General features: G+C 52.2%; 1 protein-coding gene and 7 non-coding genes across 8 annotated transcripts in view; 5 read left to right on the top strand and 3 right to left on the bottom strand.

Annotated features, from left to right (window-relative positions):
* LOC122369922 (ATPase family AAA domain-containing protein 2-like) overlaps positions 1–14323 on the top strand; it is a 53918-nt gene extending 39595 nt beyond the window's left edge. Inside the window, exons 14-21 of the mRNA XM_043345088.1 lie at positions 7131–7464; positions 9238–9391; positions 9979–10089; positions 10598–10724; positions 11109–11274; positions 11480–11838; positions 12878–13027; positions 13757–14323. Coding sequence (XP_043201023.1) covers positions 7131–7464; positions 9238–9391; positions 9979–10089; positions 10598–10724; positions 11109–11274; positions 11480–11838; positions 12878–13027; positions 13757–13786 — 1431 coding nt within the window. The 3' untranslated portion in view covers positions 13787–14323. The remainder of the gene's footprint in view (positions 1–7130; positions 7465–9237; positions 9392–9978; positions 10090–10597; positions 10725–11108; positions 11275–11479; positions 11839–12877; positions 13028–13756) is intronic.
* Trnad-guc lies at positions 1133–1204 on the top strand. The gene has a single exon. It is a non-coding gene; the product is annotated as a tRNA-Asp (tRNA).
* Trnae-cuc lies at positions 1995–2066 on the top strand. Its single transcript has one exon. It is a non-coding gene; the product is annotated as a tRNA-Glu (tRNA).
* On the top strand, positions 6765–6836 carry Trnad-guc. Its single transcript has one exon. It is a non-coding gene; the product is annotated as a tRNA-Asp (tRNA).
* On the bottom strand, positions 7686–7757 carry Trnad-guc. The gene has a single exon. It is a non-coding gene; the product is annotated as a tRNA-Asp (tRNA).
* Positions 8692–8763, bottom strand: Trnad-guc. The gene has a single exon. It is a non-coding gene; the product is annotated as a tRNA-Asp (tRNA).
* On the bottom strand, positions 10888–10959 carry Trnad-guc. Its single transcript has one exon. It is a non-coding gene; the product is annotated as a tRNA-Asp (tRNA).
* Positions 13228–13299, top strand: Trnae-cuc. Its single transcript has one exon. It is a non-coding gene; the product is annotated as a tRNA-Glu (tRNA).
* Positions 14324–14363: the final 40 nt, after the last annotated feature.

Raw genomic sequence — 14363 nt, 5'->3', positions numbered from 1 at the left:
AGCCGAACTGAGGCGCTGTTCTGTCAGATAAGCCCAACCCTAGCGTCGGATGTCCGATGTCGCGTCGGCATTGGTGACTGAGCTTTCTTACTAAACGATGCCTGAGCTCTGCTCTGGTGCAGAAAACGTGTTATATTTTACTTCTTGAGTTGTCACGTTTGCAATTCCCGTCTGTTCTAATGCCTGGAATGCACAGCTGTCACCCGCGAGGCCCAGGTTCGATTCTCTGAGCAGGGATTGTATTACGCATAGTGTATGCATTACCGGCTTCTCCTGCACTTCCGAGTTTTACGCTTATTCTTTTGGTGTCCGAGCTGGTTGCCTAGATGGGATGACAGACAAAACAAGGACTGTGGTCGTGGTTTGGGATGTTTTTGGTTAGGATTGCGAAGCCGCATGTAGTGACTGTGATTCTTGAGCTCTTCACTCATAAAGTTGGCCTCCCCGCTACGTTGAATCGAGATTGCCTTCGCTCATAACCTGGCGAAGGCAATTGGGTGTCATTCGTCGGGAGGCAGCTGCCGGGGCCACTACCGCAGAGATTTGTCGGACTTCCATTTCAGGTTTTACATGACCAGTAGAAGGCGGTGGTTCCCCATTAGCGCTGGGTATCATGGGACTTGGAGGACGTGACTTGTGTGACAGCAAGCTCCCTTGTTGACAGCCCTTGAGTCTCGCTGGCCGCTGCAGCCCCGCCTGTTTCACCGTTCGAAAGGGGAGCTGCTGATCTTGTGCTGGTGGACTCTTTTGATGACGAACAAAGTCTTACACGTAGTTGGTGTGTGCGTGCGTGTGGTGTGTGCTTAGTTGGGACTTCGGCAAAATGTCAATCCGTCTACTCAAACCCTCGAGACAAGTTTGAAGAACATTTGAAGCCTCGCTTTTAGTAGCCCTTAGAACTAGAAGAACATTTGAAGCCACTTCCTTGGTCCTCGCGCTTTCTTCAAAACGGTATTTTGTCTATCAACTCAGAACCGGTCCTTTACGACCGAAGACAGTAGCCGTCAGATGCATACACGGTACTTCGCGTGCCGGTTAGCACAATGGGCATGTGACGTATGCGATGTTATCTAGCTGAAGTAGGCGGCAATTCTCGCTTTAGACGTACTGCATGTTCAGTGATTGATCGCACTCCTCGATAGTATAGTGGTGAGTATCCCCGCCTGTCACGCGGGAGACCGGGGTTCGATTCCCCGTCGGGGAGCTTTTGTGACCTCGGCTGCACGTGCAATGCATTTCTGACAACGTTTTGCTTATTTGTGGGATGAGAACTGAGGGTGCCTTTTTTCTGCCTCCATTTGAATGGTAGCTTTGCTCTTTTGCGCTCATCGTTGATCCGCTTTGGAATGCAAAGCCTACATATACTTTTTTGAGTTTGTATTCCCCTGCATTTGGTGATGCTATCAAGTTCCTTGGTGCCACTCCCTCATGCCTGTGGGAATCCTTCATTGCAGTGCAGTTAGTAGTTACCATGTCCGGAAGTCTTTGGCGGCGACAGCAAAGCGCCGTTCCATTCAGGCTGTCCTGCAATGCACAGTATAGTCCACCTTGGCTTCTGTAGGGCGAAACAAGCGTCAAGTGATCGACGGCATGCCGAACAGGCGGCCCTACCTATTATATACCTTGCCGCACTGAATGCGGGAAATAAATGCACATTTTTCAGTTTCACGATACAGGCATCCCATGGCCAACACGTTCATTGACATTGGCGGGGGATATTTTGTCCGATCTGTCTACGAATAGAGATTCGAACCGGACCGGTTCATCAGCTAGAGAAGAACGCTGTCTTCAGAATGTTGACTATGTGGTTTGGATGATTGTGGCAGTGACCACTTCGTTATGCAAATTGCGGAGTCCCAAAGACCTCTGGTAAAGAAAGCCGACTGCGTCTTCAGGCTAGAGGTGAAAGCAAACGTTTGCTGTAAGATGCTGGCCAAGAGGAGGTTATGGAACATGGGCTATCACTTTCTCCCAGATTGACGGTGGAAATTGGCTCCCGCATGGTCTAGTGGCTAGGATACACGGCTCTCACCCGTGAGGCCCGGGTTCGATTCCCGGTGCGGGAAATTGTTATGAAAGAATGAAAGTGAATTGCGCATGTTCATGGTTCTGCAGTCTTGATGAGTTTTTTACTCCTTTTTGAGGTCCCTAGCTTGCTGTCTTCCCGGGATTACTGAAGATGGAAGCGCGGTCAAGCGTGAGGTAGGGTTGGTAGCATGGATTTAGTGGACATTTTGACATTTCGCTGTTCGTGATCACATACCGGTGGTAACACTGTCGCGTCGCCGGCCCCCCTGGTTAGACCGCGTGGTACGATCAGCCCTCAGCGAGAAGGAGGCGGCGTACCGAAGGCTGAAGAGACACCGGATTGAAGAAAATCAGCAGGACTTCAGTGAGAAACGACGGCAGTTCAAGCGACTGGCGAGTGTGAAATTTGCAGAATATCTCAAAGGGCTTGTCTGTGATATCTCGTCTAACCCTAAACGCTTTTGGTCATTTTTGAAATGTTTAAAAGGAAAGAGCTCCAACCTACCCTGTTTAATAGACGGAGATATGAAGGCTGAAAGTGATCGCGAGAAGGCCGCCTTATTAAACCGCACGTTTACCAGTAAATTCTCAGATCCTAGCGTGAATGTCGTACCCCAGGCACCCAACTACGACATAGGCGGTTTGTCTTGCTTTGAAGTGTCAGAGGACCTTGTCCTTTCCATTTTGTTGCAAACAAATAGGAACAAAGCGTGTGGCCCAGATGATATAAGTGCCCGAATCATCCATGAATGTGCGCGCGAACTAGTCGCACCAGTGACAAAGATTTGCCGCCTGTCGCTCGAACAGGGCGTCTGTCCGATAGCCTGGAAACGTGCAAACGTTGTACCTATCTTTAAGAAGGGTGATAGGGCTTGTGCGATGAACTACAGAAGTGTTAGTCTGCTGCCACTGTTTAGTAAGGTCCTGGAAAAGGTGGTTTTTAAAGGTAGTGTGCCACCTTTGAAAGATTTCCAATTTTATTTTTCCTAGGATAAGAAGCTTCTGTTTTTACCTAATATCGCAAAGAAAATCAAAATTGGGCCTGGAATAGTGCCTTTTTCGCCTAAAAGTTTATCGGTTTTTCGATATGTATAACAACTGTAGTGGGCTGACCTGCAAACAGGCGTCGGCAACAATCGCGAATGCGGCGCACATGTGACAATAAGCAAAGGTCATTATAGAGTTACGACGTACGGGAATGAGTTATCAGCTGTCTAATCGTAGACAACACAATGTCGAGCCTTAAACTGTAAGCCTGTATTGGTATTGTTTCTTTTATTTGGCTGTCGAACATTATTTATGGTTTGAAATATGATTTTATGTAAAATAATTGATATGAAAAAGCCGTCTCTTAAGTTATGACCCCATTTCACCACACGCAAGTGGCAGAAATGACAATGATCAGCTGACGCATTTTTCTTGGCCGAAGTCAGAGCGCGCGGCCCGACGCACCACCACCGCACCACAAAGTATGAGCAGAAGCCACGCCCAAAGCCAGGGCCCCGGTAACGTGAGGTAGCCGAGTCGGGGCAGCGTGCGCTGACCCAAGCCGGGGCCGCAGCTTTGGGCGCGGTCTACCGCATCCCCGCGGGCAGCCCCGGGCTATCAAATGACACCGGGAGGACGCGCGGCCCCGGCTTGGGTCAGCGCACGCTGCCCCGACCCGGCTACCTCACGTTAACGGGGCCCTGGCTTTGAGCGCGGTCTACCGCACCACCTAACAGGCGTGTTCGAAACCGCAGGAGATGATGATGAACGGGTTTATCGAAACTTGATTGGATGAGCATATCGGTAATAGCGATTTCAGTGTGTGCATTTATTGTTCATAGTGGTGTGAAATGTGGTTGGGGTACGACCGACAACCCGTCGGGGCCAATTTCGCACTGGGGTACTCAAAATTTGAAGAATTTAAGACGTTTCCATGAGTTTTGAAGGTATGGATAAGTTCTAAAAATCCGGTTCTCCTTATCTGGGCCATTAACTCCATACGGTCCAGAAAAGCTGGCACACTACCTTTAAAACGCTCATCAGTCATGTGCGGCCCGCCCTTAGTTGGCAGCAGCATGGTTTTTTGCCGGGACGTTCGTGTGTCACAAATTTAGGTTCTATGTTGCACAAAGTATGGGACAACATATCCGCTGGCTCTCAAACTGACGTCATATACACCGATTTTAGTTCCGCCTTCCAGAGCGTGAACCACCAGCTGCTGATTCTCAAACTTGAAAAATCGTACCATGTAAATGGAAAGGCTTTGGCTTGGCTCAAATCGTATTTGTCTGAGAGAAGCCAGCGGGTTGTTGTAAACGGTCAATGCTCGGCGTGGGCTCCAGTACCGTCAGGGACGCCAGAAGGCGGACTTCTATCTCCTCTCTTGTTCGCATGCTATGTAAATGACCTGCCGGATGTGGTGTCCTCAAATTGCCTTTTGTTTGCCGATGATTTTAAGTTGTACGCTAGAGTCGACGGTTTGGACGATGTTCGTAAACTACAAGCCGACATAGAGGGGCTTTGTCAGTGGTCAGCAACTTGGCAGCTGAAACTGAACCCTGCGAAGTGTAAGGTCATCTCGTTTACTCTGCGAACAAGGCCTATCACAGGTGTTTACTGTTTACACGATAGCAGGTGCAGAGGTTGAGAGAGTGCGGGAAATGCGAGATCTGGGTGTGATCATTGATGAAAAGTTGACGTTTGGTACCCATGTCGATGCCGTGCTGAAGAAAGCCAATAGGGCTCTCGGTCTTCTGATTAGATCGTACCAGACGGGCAAAAATGGTCATTCTTTGTATGATGTGAACCCCAGGCTGATCATATCAACATACTGTGCGAACATCAGATCAATACTGGAGTATTGTTGTGTTATATGGGGTGGAGCTGCCAACATGCACCTGAAAAGGATCGAAAATGTTCAACATAAGTTTCTCATTTGGCTCTGCGCTCGATGTCGTGTTCAAAACGTCTCGCTTGATTATAAGACCATTCTTCGGCGCTTGCCGCTTTGGACTCGCGTCTCTCGCTGCAAGGAGACTGCAGTACGACATCAGGCTCCTGAGAGACATTTACAACAACAAAATTGACTCCCCTCTCCTTTTGGCGTCATTCCCTCTGGCAGCTCCTCCCCGTGTACTCCGCAGCAGGATGCTCTTCAACGTGCCACATGCAAGAGTAAACACAGTGAAGAACAGTATGTTTGTGAGAGCACCTCGTCACTGCAACGATTTCCTAAACACCGCTCGGGCCGTAGACATCTGGCACACAGGGATGGGCGTTTTTAGGAAGCAGGTTGTCATGTATTCTATGACCGTGCTCTAGTGTTATGTCCAGTGTCCACCCTCACATTATTTTATTTTATTTTTATTCTTATCGTCATCATCAATCATCATTTTTGTAGGCGTATATGTGTTTTATATGTGTATTTTATGCGTCCTGTGTTTTATGCAACGTAGGACTTCATCTATAATTGGGTTGCACCGACCCGTTGATGATTATGAAAATAAACTAAACTTAACTAAACTAGACACATGTAGTGAACTGTGAGCTTCCCGCTGCTATCTGAGTTTCGGTTTTCTTGTCTCGATAAACTCAGACTCATTCCTTGTCCTTACCTGACGGAAGCGTCACCACATACGTTGGAGGCAGCTGCAACGCCACACTGTTCTCCCGGACCCAGAGTCCTGTCCGATAGATGGAAGGTGGTTCGTCACCAGCGCAGACACCGTGGGAGGACGTGAACTTTATGGCTGCGCGATCCCTTGTTCGATCCAGTCAACGCTGCGATGACGAGTCTTATGGGCTGAATGGGTAGCTGACACCATTGCGTAATGTGCAGGGTCATCTACTTGGACTTTTCCAAAGCGTTTGATTCCGTTCCACACCGATGTTTGGTCCACAAGCTCTACGTGTACGGTGTCAGGGAAACTCTTGTCAACTGGATCGCTAGTGTTTCTGTTCGATCGTCGGCAGAGGATTGTTGTCCAGGGAAGCAAGTCCCCCTGGACATCGGTGACTAGTGGGATTCCTCAGGGATCGGTTCTCGGACATTGACTCTTCACTATTTCACCAACGACCTGCCCTTGGAAGTGCCCGACTCGGTCAAGCTATTCGCCGATGATGCAAAGCTGTATTGTCAGTGGTCACGTGCCAGGGGCCAGCATAAGCATCCAAAGCGACAGCGACGCACTCGGCTGCTGGTCTAAAAAATGGCTGCTCCCATTCAACGCCCAGAAATGCAAGGTGATGCACTTCAACCAGTGATCACCGAAACCTGATTCGCTGCCGAACCGCTATCAAACACCTCCCGTGCTCCGAACCGCTTCGTCGATGGATATTGTCATGTCCTTGTGTACAGAAAACAGAGGAGATGCAGAGACGACATGGTGACTGCATGCAAGTTGTTCCACAGTGTTTCGGCAATGTCACCGGAAGTCTTCCCGGTACCGAGCGACTCAGATCGTACAAGAGATCACAGGTGGCTCGGGTCATGAAGCACACGAAGCTCGTGTCCAGAAACACATTCAGCACAAAAGTTATAAAGGATCGGAACTCGCTTCCGAATGCAGTGGTATCTGATCGGTCCTTAAACTAGTTCAAGGCGCAACTGGACAAACAATGGGACGACTCTATGTTCGACATCCACAATCTACAAAAGCCTTCCATATATGGAGCTTGTCGGCGTTTTCCTTCCTTCATTGTGTGAAGTTAAGTGGATTTGTACAGGCTTCACTGGCCTGGGTATTGACTCCTCGATAGTATAGTGGTGAGTATCCCCGCCTGTCACGCGGGAGACCGGGGTTCGATTCCCCGTCGGGGAGGTCTTTTGACCTCTGATGACCTGAATAGTCACTGTCGGCATTGTGTTTTGAAAGTTGTGCACTATGCAGGTGTTCCTCGTTCCTCGTCCGTCCGCAGTTGTTACTGTCGCGTGTAACTGGCAACTGCCCCACTCTGACACTCCTTGTTCTCCGTCCGCCGGCAGCTGCGATAACTGTCATGGGAACTGTAGGACAGGTGTCCTGCTCTGACACTCCGGCGCTCGCAGCTGCGGTAACTATCGTGTGTGACTGCCCCACTCTGACACCCAGTCTTCCTTCTCCGTCCGCCGGCAGCTGCTGTCGGAGGCGGCGCGTGGCACGCCGTCCGTGGTGTACCTGCCGCGACTGGACAGTCTGTGGACGTACCTGGCCGGCCGGCTGGGTCTGCGCGAGCCGCTGCTGGACCTGCTCAGAGACCTGCCGCGGCGCGCGCCACTCCTGCTGCTGGCCACCAGTGACACGGAGCCCGAGACGGGCCGGGTGCCCGGCGAGGTGGCCGCTCTGTTCAGCGCCGCTCGTCAACAGCTGCTGACAGTGTACGACCCGAGCGTCGAGCACCGCCGCCAGCTCTTCACCCGGCTCTTCATGAAGAGGGCCATCATGCTGAAGAAGAGGAAAAACAAACACGGTACGTTCAAGCCGCACGGCTTTTGCGTAGGTTGTGTATTTTCAGTCATTTCTACCTACTTGTAACGCGACAATTTTTCAGTGAGATTTTGTAAGTTTTGGTACATCTTACTCATAAAGCGGTGCAATTGGTTGCATACTGGGAGCCTCGGTATGCTAGTTCTGGCCCCCTTGTCGCTCTAAATGCGTTTTGAAATATTGGGATACCCTGGGTTTTAAAAGCTCCCCGACGGGGAATCGAACCCCGGTCTCCCGCGTGACAGGCGGGGATACTCACCACTATACTATCGAGGATTGGGATGTGGCGGAGAATGTAAATTTGCTGGAAACTGCGTTATGCCAGACTGGAGTTTATAAGTAAGTGCACAATTTCGATGTCTTGAATTCATACTTGTCAGTGGCGGATCCAGGATTTCGTAAAGGGGTATTGTGTTGCGCCCTGGCATTTGGTGCTCCCCCCCCCCTAAAAAAATCCACGGATTTCGGCCACTTACTTTTCGGGATGGTGCCCCCTCAGACCCGGGGAGAGTGCTCCTTCAGACCTCCGATTTCGGAATGGTGCCCCTGGAAACTTGGAATGGTGTCCCCGGATACCTCGGAATGGTGCCCCCGGAGACTTCGGGATGGTGCCCCCTCTGCCCTCAGACCTCGGGATGGTGTCCCCAGACTTCGCGATGGTGCCACCGGAGACCTCGGGATGGTGCCCCCGGACCCTCGAGATGGTGCCCCCTCCGACCTTGGGATGGTGCCCACGGAGAACTCGAGATAGTGCCCCCGGAGAACTCGAGATGGTGCCCCCGCGGACTTCGGAATGGAAATAGCCTCACCCGAGGCGAGGGACAGAAATGGGCCTACCGGAGGCCCCGAAAACGGTACCCTATTCCGCGGATAGACCTTCTGTATGGTGCCCCCTTAGGAGACCTCTGTGTTGAAGCTCCCGTCGGTGACCTCCGTGATGAATTAAAAAAAAAACTCCGTGATGGTGCCCTCGGGAGGCCCAAGGGGAGGGGGCATGGCCCCCATGTCCCCCCTGATTTTCATACTGATTTCCAGCTCAATATAATTGTTCCGCTACCTCGTAATAAACAACATTCATTTGCTGGCTACCGTGACTGGCGAAATTGATTGCAAATTCAAGGTAGCGAAGCCAAGGTGGAGGAGTGCAGGAACTATTTTCGATTGTGTGCTTTGCGTGCATTGAATTGTGAGGTCACCCAGGGGTCAAAACCTCCCCGACGGGGAATCGAACCCCGGTCTCCCGCGTGACAGGCGGGGATACTCACCACTATACTATCGAGGAGTGGATGTGATAAATGTAACAGGATCGCGGTAGTTAAGCGCTGAACCGTCGCTTACCTACTTTGCATGTCTGGACACCCATTTTCCTTGTTTGACAGTATCACACTCCATTGTTCCGCTCCGCAGTACCGCATACCTACCAGGTGTTTTCCCTCATATGAAACAAGTTGCGCCCATCGCTTATTTCTGTTTCTGTTTCTCGACTGTGATTTGTATCTTACAACTCGTTTCCCCGATCAAGTTTTGGCTTTGCCACTCTCCGCCGTTACCCATGCTCGCGACTCATCTGGATTGTGAAGAACAATGTCGACGTACGAGTCGCCTCTTGCGATCCATTAATATACCTATCTGGACGTGCATTATGAGTTACGACACTGGACACATATAGGTATAATGGTGAGCCTGTGGCGCGGGTAATTCCTCCTAGGGAACTGGGATCTACCCATCTACCCTGACGCCCTGTCGCTCTGTCCAGTTGTGCCAGAGGAGCTGCCGGTGGCGCCGCCGCCACCGCCGCGTCAGCTCAGCGAGTCGGAGCTGCAGCAGCTGCACCGCCGGGAGGAGCGCAGGCTGGCCGAGCTGCGCATCTTCCTGCGCGAGATGTGCGGCAGGCTCATCCGCAACAGACAGTGAGTGGCGGGGAGAGGCGGGCTGGACGGGCCCGCAGACGGGAGAGGAAACACTGGTCGGCTTCCTAGGGGAGGTGGTAGAGTGATATCCCATTTTACCTCGGCGTATGTGCCCATTGGCTTATTCCTTGATTCCTAATTCCGTTTTCGCTCCTCCCTTGATTCCCACCTCCGTCTTTGCTCGAAAGCCTAGGCTTCTGTCTGTCTTTCCTTGACGGCGTCTGTCCGCTGCATCTGTCTTTCCTTGACTCCTTGCTTGGTTCATTCCTCCGCCTTCGCTGAAACGCCTGGGCTAACGCCACACTCCTGCCTCTGTCCTCGCTTGGTTCATTCCTCCGTTTTCGCTCGAAGGCCTGTGCTGGCGCCACACTCAGCATCTGCTCTCGCTTGGCTCTCTCCCCCGTCTTCACTCGAAGGCCTGTGCTGACGCTGTGCCCCTGCGTCTGTCCTTACCTGGTCCATTCCTCTGTCTTCGCTCGAAGGCCTGGGCTGACGCCACACTTTTGCGTCTGGGTCTGTCCTTCTTTAGATCATTACTCCGTCTTCGCTGGAAGGCGCGGCCTGACGCCTTGCCCCTGATCCCGCAGGTTCGAACTGTTCCGCCAGCCTGTCGAGGAGGATGATGCGCCTGACTACTACAGCATCATCGAGCGGCCCATGGACCTGGACACCATCATGACGCGCATCGATCAGCATAAGTAGGCGATACCGACGTGACAGCTGCTGGTAGTGTTAGCATTACTGACCCTATGCAGAGCGCTAACTGGCCCAAGATTAGGATCTATTAGCAGGTTACTACGGTTGTAGACTGTAGTTAGTCTTCTAGATGTAGTGCGGGACGGGTTCAGGGAAGCTAAGGTATGTGTTGTTGAGACGGAAGCCAGGACGACAGTCTAAGTGTTTTGCCCCGTGCAGTACACTCAAAGCTCTCATGTGTCTTGTCTGATAAGGACATGCTAAGAACCGGTACGTGTTTGTATGTCGCCGAGCTGTGTCTTGATTTTGGCGGCTTCCTCACTCTCCATACTCAAATGTTTCTGTCTAGTGTAAATGCATGTCACCACGCCAAGTGTATCAGTCCACTATGTCCCAGGGTTGTGCGAAGTGTGTTGTGACGACTGTGTTAGGTGTATGGCATCCGCTTGTTTCTTACCGTAGCGATATTGTCGTCTGTGATATCACCACGGTGATATGTCCTGCCCTCAGGTACGAGGCGGCCGAAGACTTCCTAGGTGACGTAGACCTGATCTGCACCAACGCATTGGAGTATAACCCGGATACGACCGAAGTTGGACGGGAGATACGGCACCGCGCGTGCATGCTGAGGGATCAGGTAAGCAGCTTTGCAATGTCTTTGCTAGGAAACAGTACCCCAGAAAATTTATGGATATGTTGCCATCCAAATTTTGTTCACATCGAGTACGTAGGTGCAACAAAATGCAAAGCATAAAAACTGACTCGTGGGCTGTAAAAAGAATGATGGGGTGTCTCAAAAGCTCCCCGACGGGGAATCGAACCCCGGTCTCCCGCGTGACAGGCGGGGATACTCACCACTATACTATCGAGGAGTGAGGCTTGATCTGCGGAGTATAAATTGTGCCCAAAGGACTATGTAAAAGACATTAGCGTTAAGCGTAGCAATGTGTTGGCATGTGATTGCTTCTATCCCCGTGTGGTCGGCGGACGGTGACGTCTAATGGAATCCGATCTTTCTCAGGCGCACAAGCTGATTGCAGAGCAGCTCGACTCCGACTTTGAGGAGCAGTGTAAGATGATCCGGGAGAGTCGCCGTCAGCGTGCCGAATCGCCCACCAAGTTCGCGCCCAGCTACTTGGTTACGCCGCGGCTCTACCAGCAGCAGCAGCAGCAGCAACAGCAAGTCGGTGAGTGGTGCGGGCTGACTTCGAAGGGGTGAGGGTGGTGAGAAGTTGGTGGTTGACGTCTGGTTATACTTCAATAACAAATTTTATGGGCATATCTGACAGTTTGTCGTTTTCTGCAGCTGGCAGCTGTATCCGTAACGTCCAGCATTTGGGCCACTCACTCATACTCTACCTTCTCTGACCTCCCCCTCCCTCTGCCCAACAGTCCAGAGCGGCGGACCGGCGGCCGCCGCCGAGTCGGCCACACCCTCTGCCCGGCGTCCGCACCGCCGCCACAGTCGCTGGAGCCAGGGCCAGGTGCGCAGCCGAAAACGGAAGCGGCCCGAGCGCGACTCGGGGGCGGGAGGCGCGGAGCCGGAGCGGCCCGAGTCGGGCCGCGAGCGCCGGCTGAGCGGCGAGCTGGCGCTGGCCTGCGCGGGCCAGTCGCCGCCGGCGGAGGGCGGCCCGTCCCCCGGACAGGAGGCGGTAGCAGCCAAAGCGGCGCCGCCGGACGAGGACAGTGGACACGGCTCCACGGCCGCCGCCAGTGACGAACAGCTCGGCAAGGTGGCCGCCGGGGTGCAGGTAACTGAGTCGGAGCAGAAACGACACAGGCACAGACGGGGAGGTAGGGCTGTCCCCAGGAAGTAGCTTACACGAGAGATAGGGATATCCCGTGGTCGCAAAACGCTTTCCGCCAACGTTCGGCCAACGTCAAAACTCCAGCGTGACCCCTGTGACCTGACCCGAGCCAGCGTGACCTGATGTGACCCCTGTGCCATGGCCTGACCCAGGGTGACCTGATATGACTTAGCGTGACCCGAGGTGGCCCCTGTGACCTGCCCTGACCAAGGGTGACCTAATGTGGCCGCTGTGACCTGAGATGACCACTGTGACTTGATCTGATCCAACGTGACCTGTGACCAGACAACACCTGTGACTTGAACTGACCCTATATTGACCTCAAGTGACCCTAAATTCACGTTTTCGTGTTTAACCCTGCTGTTAGACGTCACATGAACTCGAAATTACCATCATTCGAACTGGCCAATTGTGCGCAAACCATATCCTCGCGATGCGAAGTAATGTTACGTTACTTCGCATGTTACGTCCCCTAAACGTCCCCATACGCCTGGCTGTGACTATGAGTGTATGTGCTGTGTTTGTTCTGCCTGGTGCCCCAGTCACAGTAAGCTCACACAGGTCCGTCTCATCCCCTCCCTGCTCTGCAATTATTTCCCCTGCTTAGCCATGCTTGCTCGGCCACGGCCTCGCAGTCCGCAGGTGCGTCCCCTGTCTCAATTCTCTCAACTGCAGTGCACCGCACGTCTTTCCGTCGCGTGTCATCTGTCCATGTTGTCTGTCTGTTCGTGTGTGATTGTTCGTTCTGTTAGGAGCAGGCTCCTTTGGTCTGAAAAGACCATTGCATAGCTATTGGATGATATATATAGGATGTAGACATTGAATAGGATGTAGACATTGAACTGTGCGGACCGCCGACGCGGTGCATCGCAGCGGCAGAGATCTCCCGGTTGTGAGAGCTGGTCCCGCCCGTCACCACTGCCTGCTTTCGATACCGATTACCCAGTGTCACTCACAGCTACCCCGTGTGAACTGTCCACAGGTGGACCGCGCCCGGCTGCTGGCGCTGTGTGAACGCTCCGTCTCGCTGACGGCCGGCTGGACAGTGGCTGAGCTCGAGGAGCTACACGACCGGCTGGCCGCCACCGTTAGGCGCTTCGCCTTTAGAAGACAACGCAACGATATGCTCAAGGTACGGAGGATTGGCAGGCTAGGCGGGGAAACGCTTTTTAAAAGGTGTGTAGACTGTGCTGGGAGGGCACTTGGTTAGGAATGAATGAATGAATGAATGAATGAATGAATGAATGAATCATTGAATGAATGAATGAGGGTGGGAGTGGGGTGCATTGTACTGTCTGTTCACATGGTTAGGGTGCCACAGTCACCTCATCCTCCCGCATGGTCTAGTGGCTAGGATACACGGCTCTCACCCGTGAGGCCCGGGTTCGATTCCCGGTGCGGGAACACGTTTTGGTTTGGTGATATCTCCCTTTAGTGCCCTGGTAATTGGTATATCCAAAAAATAGTTATGGTTATCGTTTGCGCGTAGAACATCCACCGCCCGTTAAGCGACAATCACCTTATCCATGCTTTTGGCACCATCATATCAATTATCATATGAGGCACCTTAGTCCGTGTTTTGAAATCCATCATGGAGGGATCATGGTCTGGTGACAAATGATCAGAAATAGTTAATTGATCATACTAAAGACTAACAGTGTTCACCTGTTCATGATTTTAATTTGTTCTCTGATTGCCTGGGATGTTCAAAGGTAATCGGTGGGATTTAGATGGCTTTCGGATGGAGCCAAGCAGTAAAGGTGATGAGAGGCGTAACTCATTTCAGGTGGGCATACATGCATTTTCGGACATTTGTTTGTGTGACTGCGACGCAATCTGAAAGACGTATCTTTCTTTACAGGAAATGGAAGACATTTTGGGGTACTACTAACTCAACAGACACTGCCAGAGAATCAAAACACAACGCACTGCCAGAACACAGCTCAGACCAAATAACGTTCCCGTGCTCTCTGATTCCGTGCCGCAGACTCGCCCGGTCGCGCTCAGGTGTTTAGTGTGCTTAGTTGATACAGCTGGGGAGCCAGAGTCGTTGGCGATCACCCGTACAGGGTGGGCGCCACCCTCAGTGTGACAGCTGTAACCGACCCGGATCTCGTCAGCAGGTTACATTTTAACGGGGCGATTACCGCCGGCTTCTTAATCTGTCCGTGAGGCCGCAAATAATTGTGTTCAGACACACGCATGGATGGCGTAACGTAGAGAGAGGGGAGGGGACTGGGTGGGAGATTGATTTGGAGGGGGGGGGGGGGTAACTCAATCGGCGCGTTCGCTCCGCTCGAGGTCGTCCGATAACATTTACTGCCAGACTGCTCTCCATCGGGGTACTTTGGTTGGGAGCGGAGCTCACGCCTTTGTTTTCGAAGAGCCTTTTGTCCTTACATTTGGTACTACAATAAACGTATTTACATTAAAGTGGTGTTTGCCATATGCCATAGAATATCCAGGAG

Source organism: Amphibalanus amphitrite, unplaced genomic scaffold (genome assembly GCF_019059575.1).
Source record: "Amphibalanus amphitrite isolate SeventyFive unplaced genomic scaffold, NRLGWU_Aamphi_draft 001085F_arrow, whole genome shotgun sequence".
Lineage (NCBI taxonomy): Eukaryota > Metazoa > Arthropoda > Thecostraca > Balanomorpha > Balanidae > Amphibalanus > Amphibalanus amphitrite.
The sequence above is the reverse complement of the archived record's forward strand: the minus strand, read 5'-3'. Positions and strand labels throughout refer to the sequence as shown.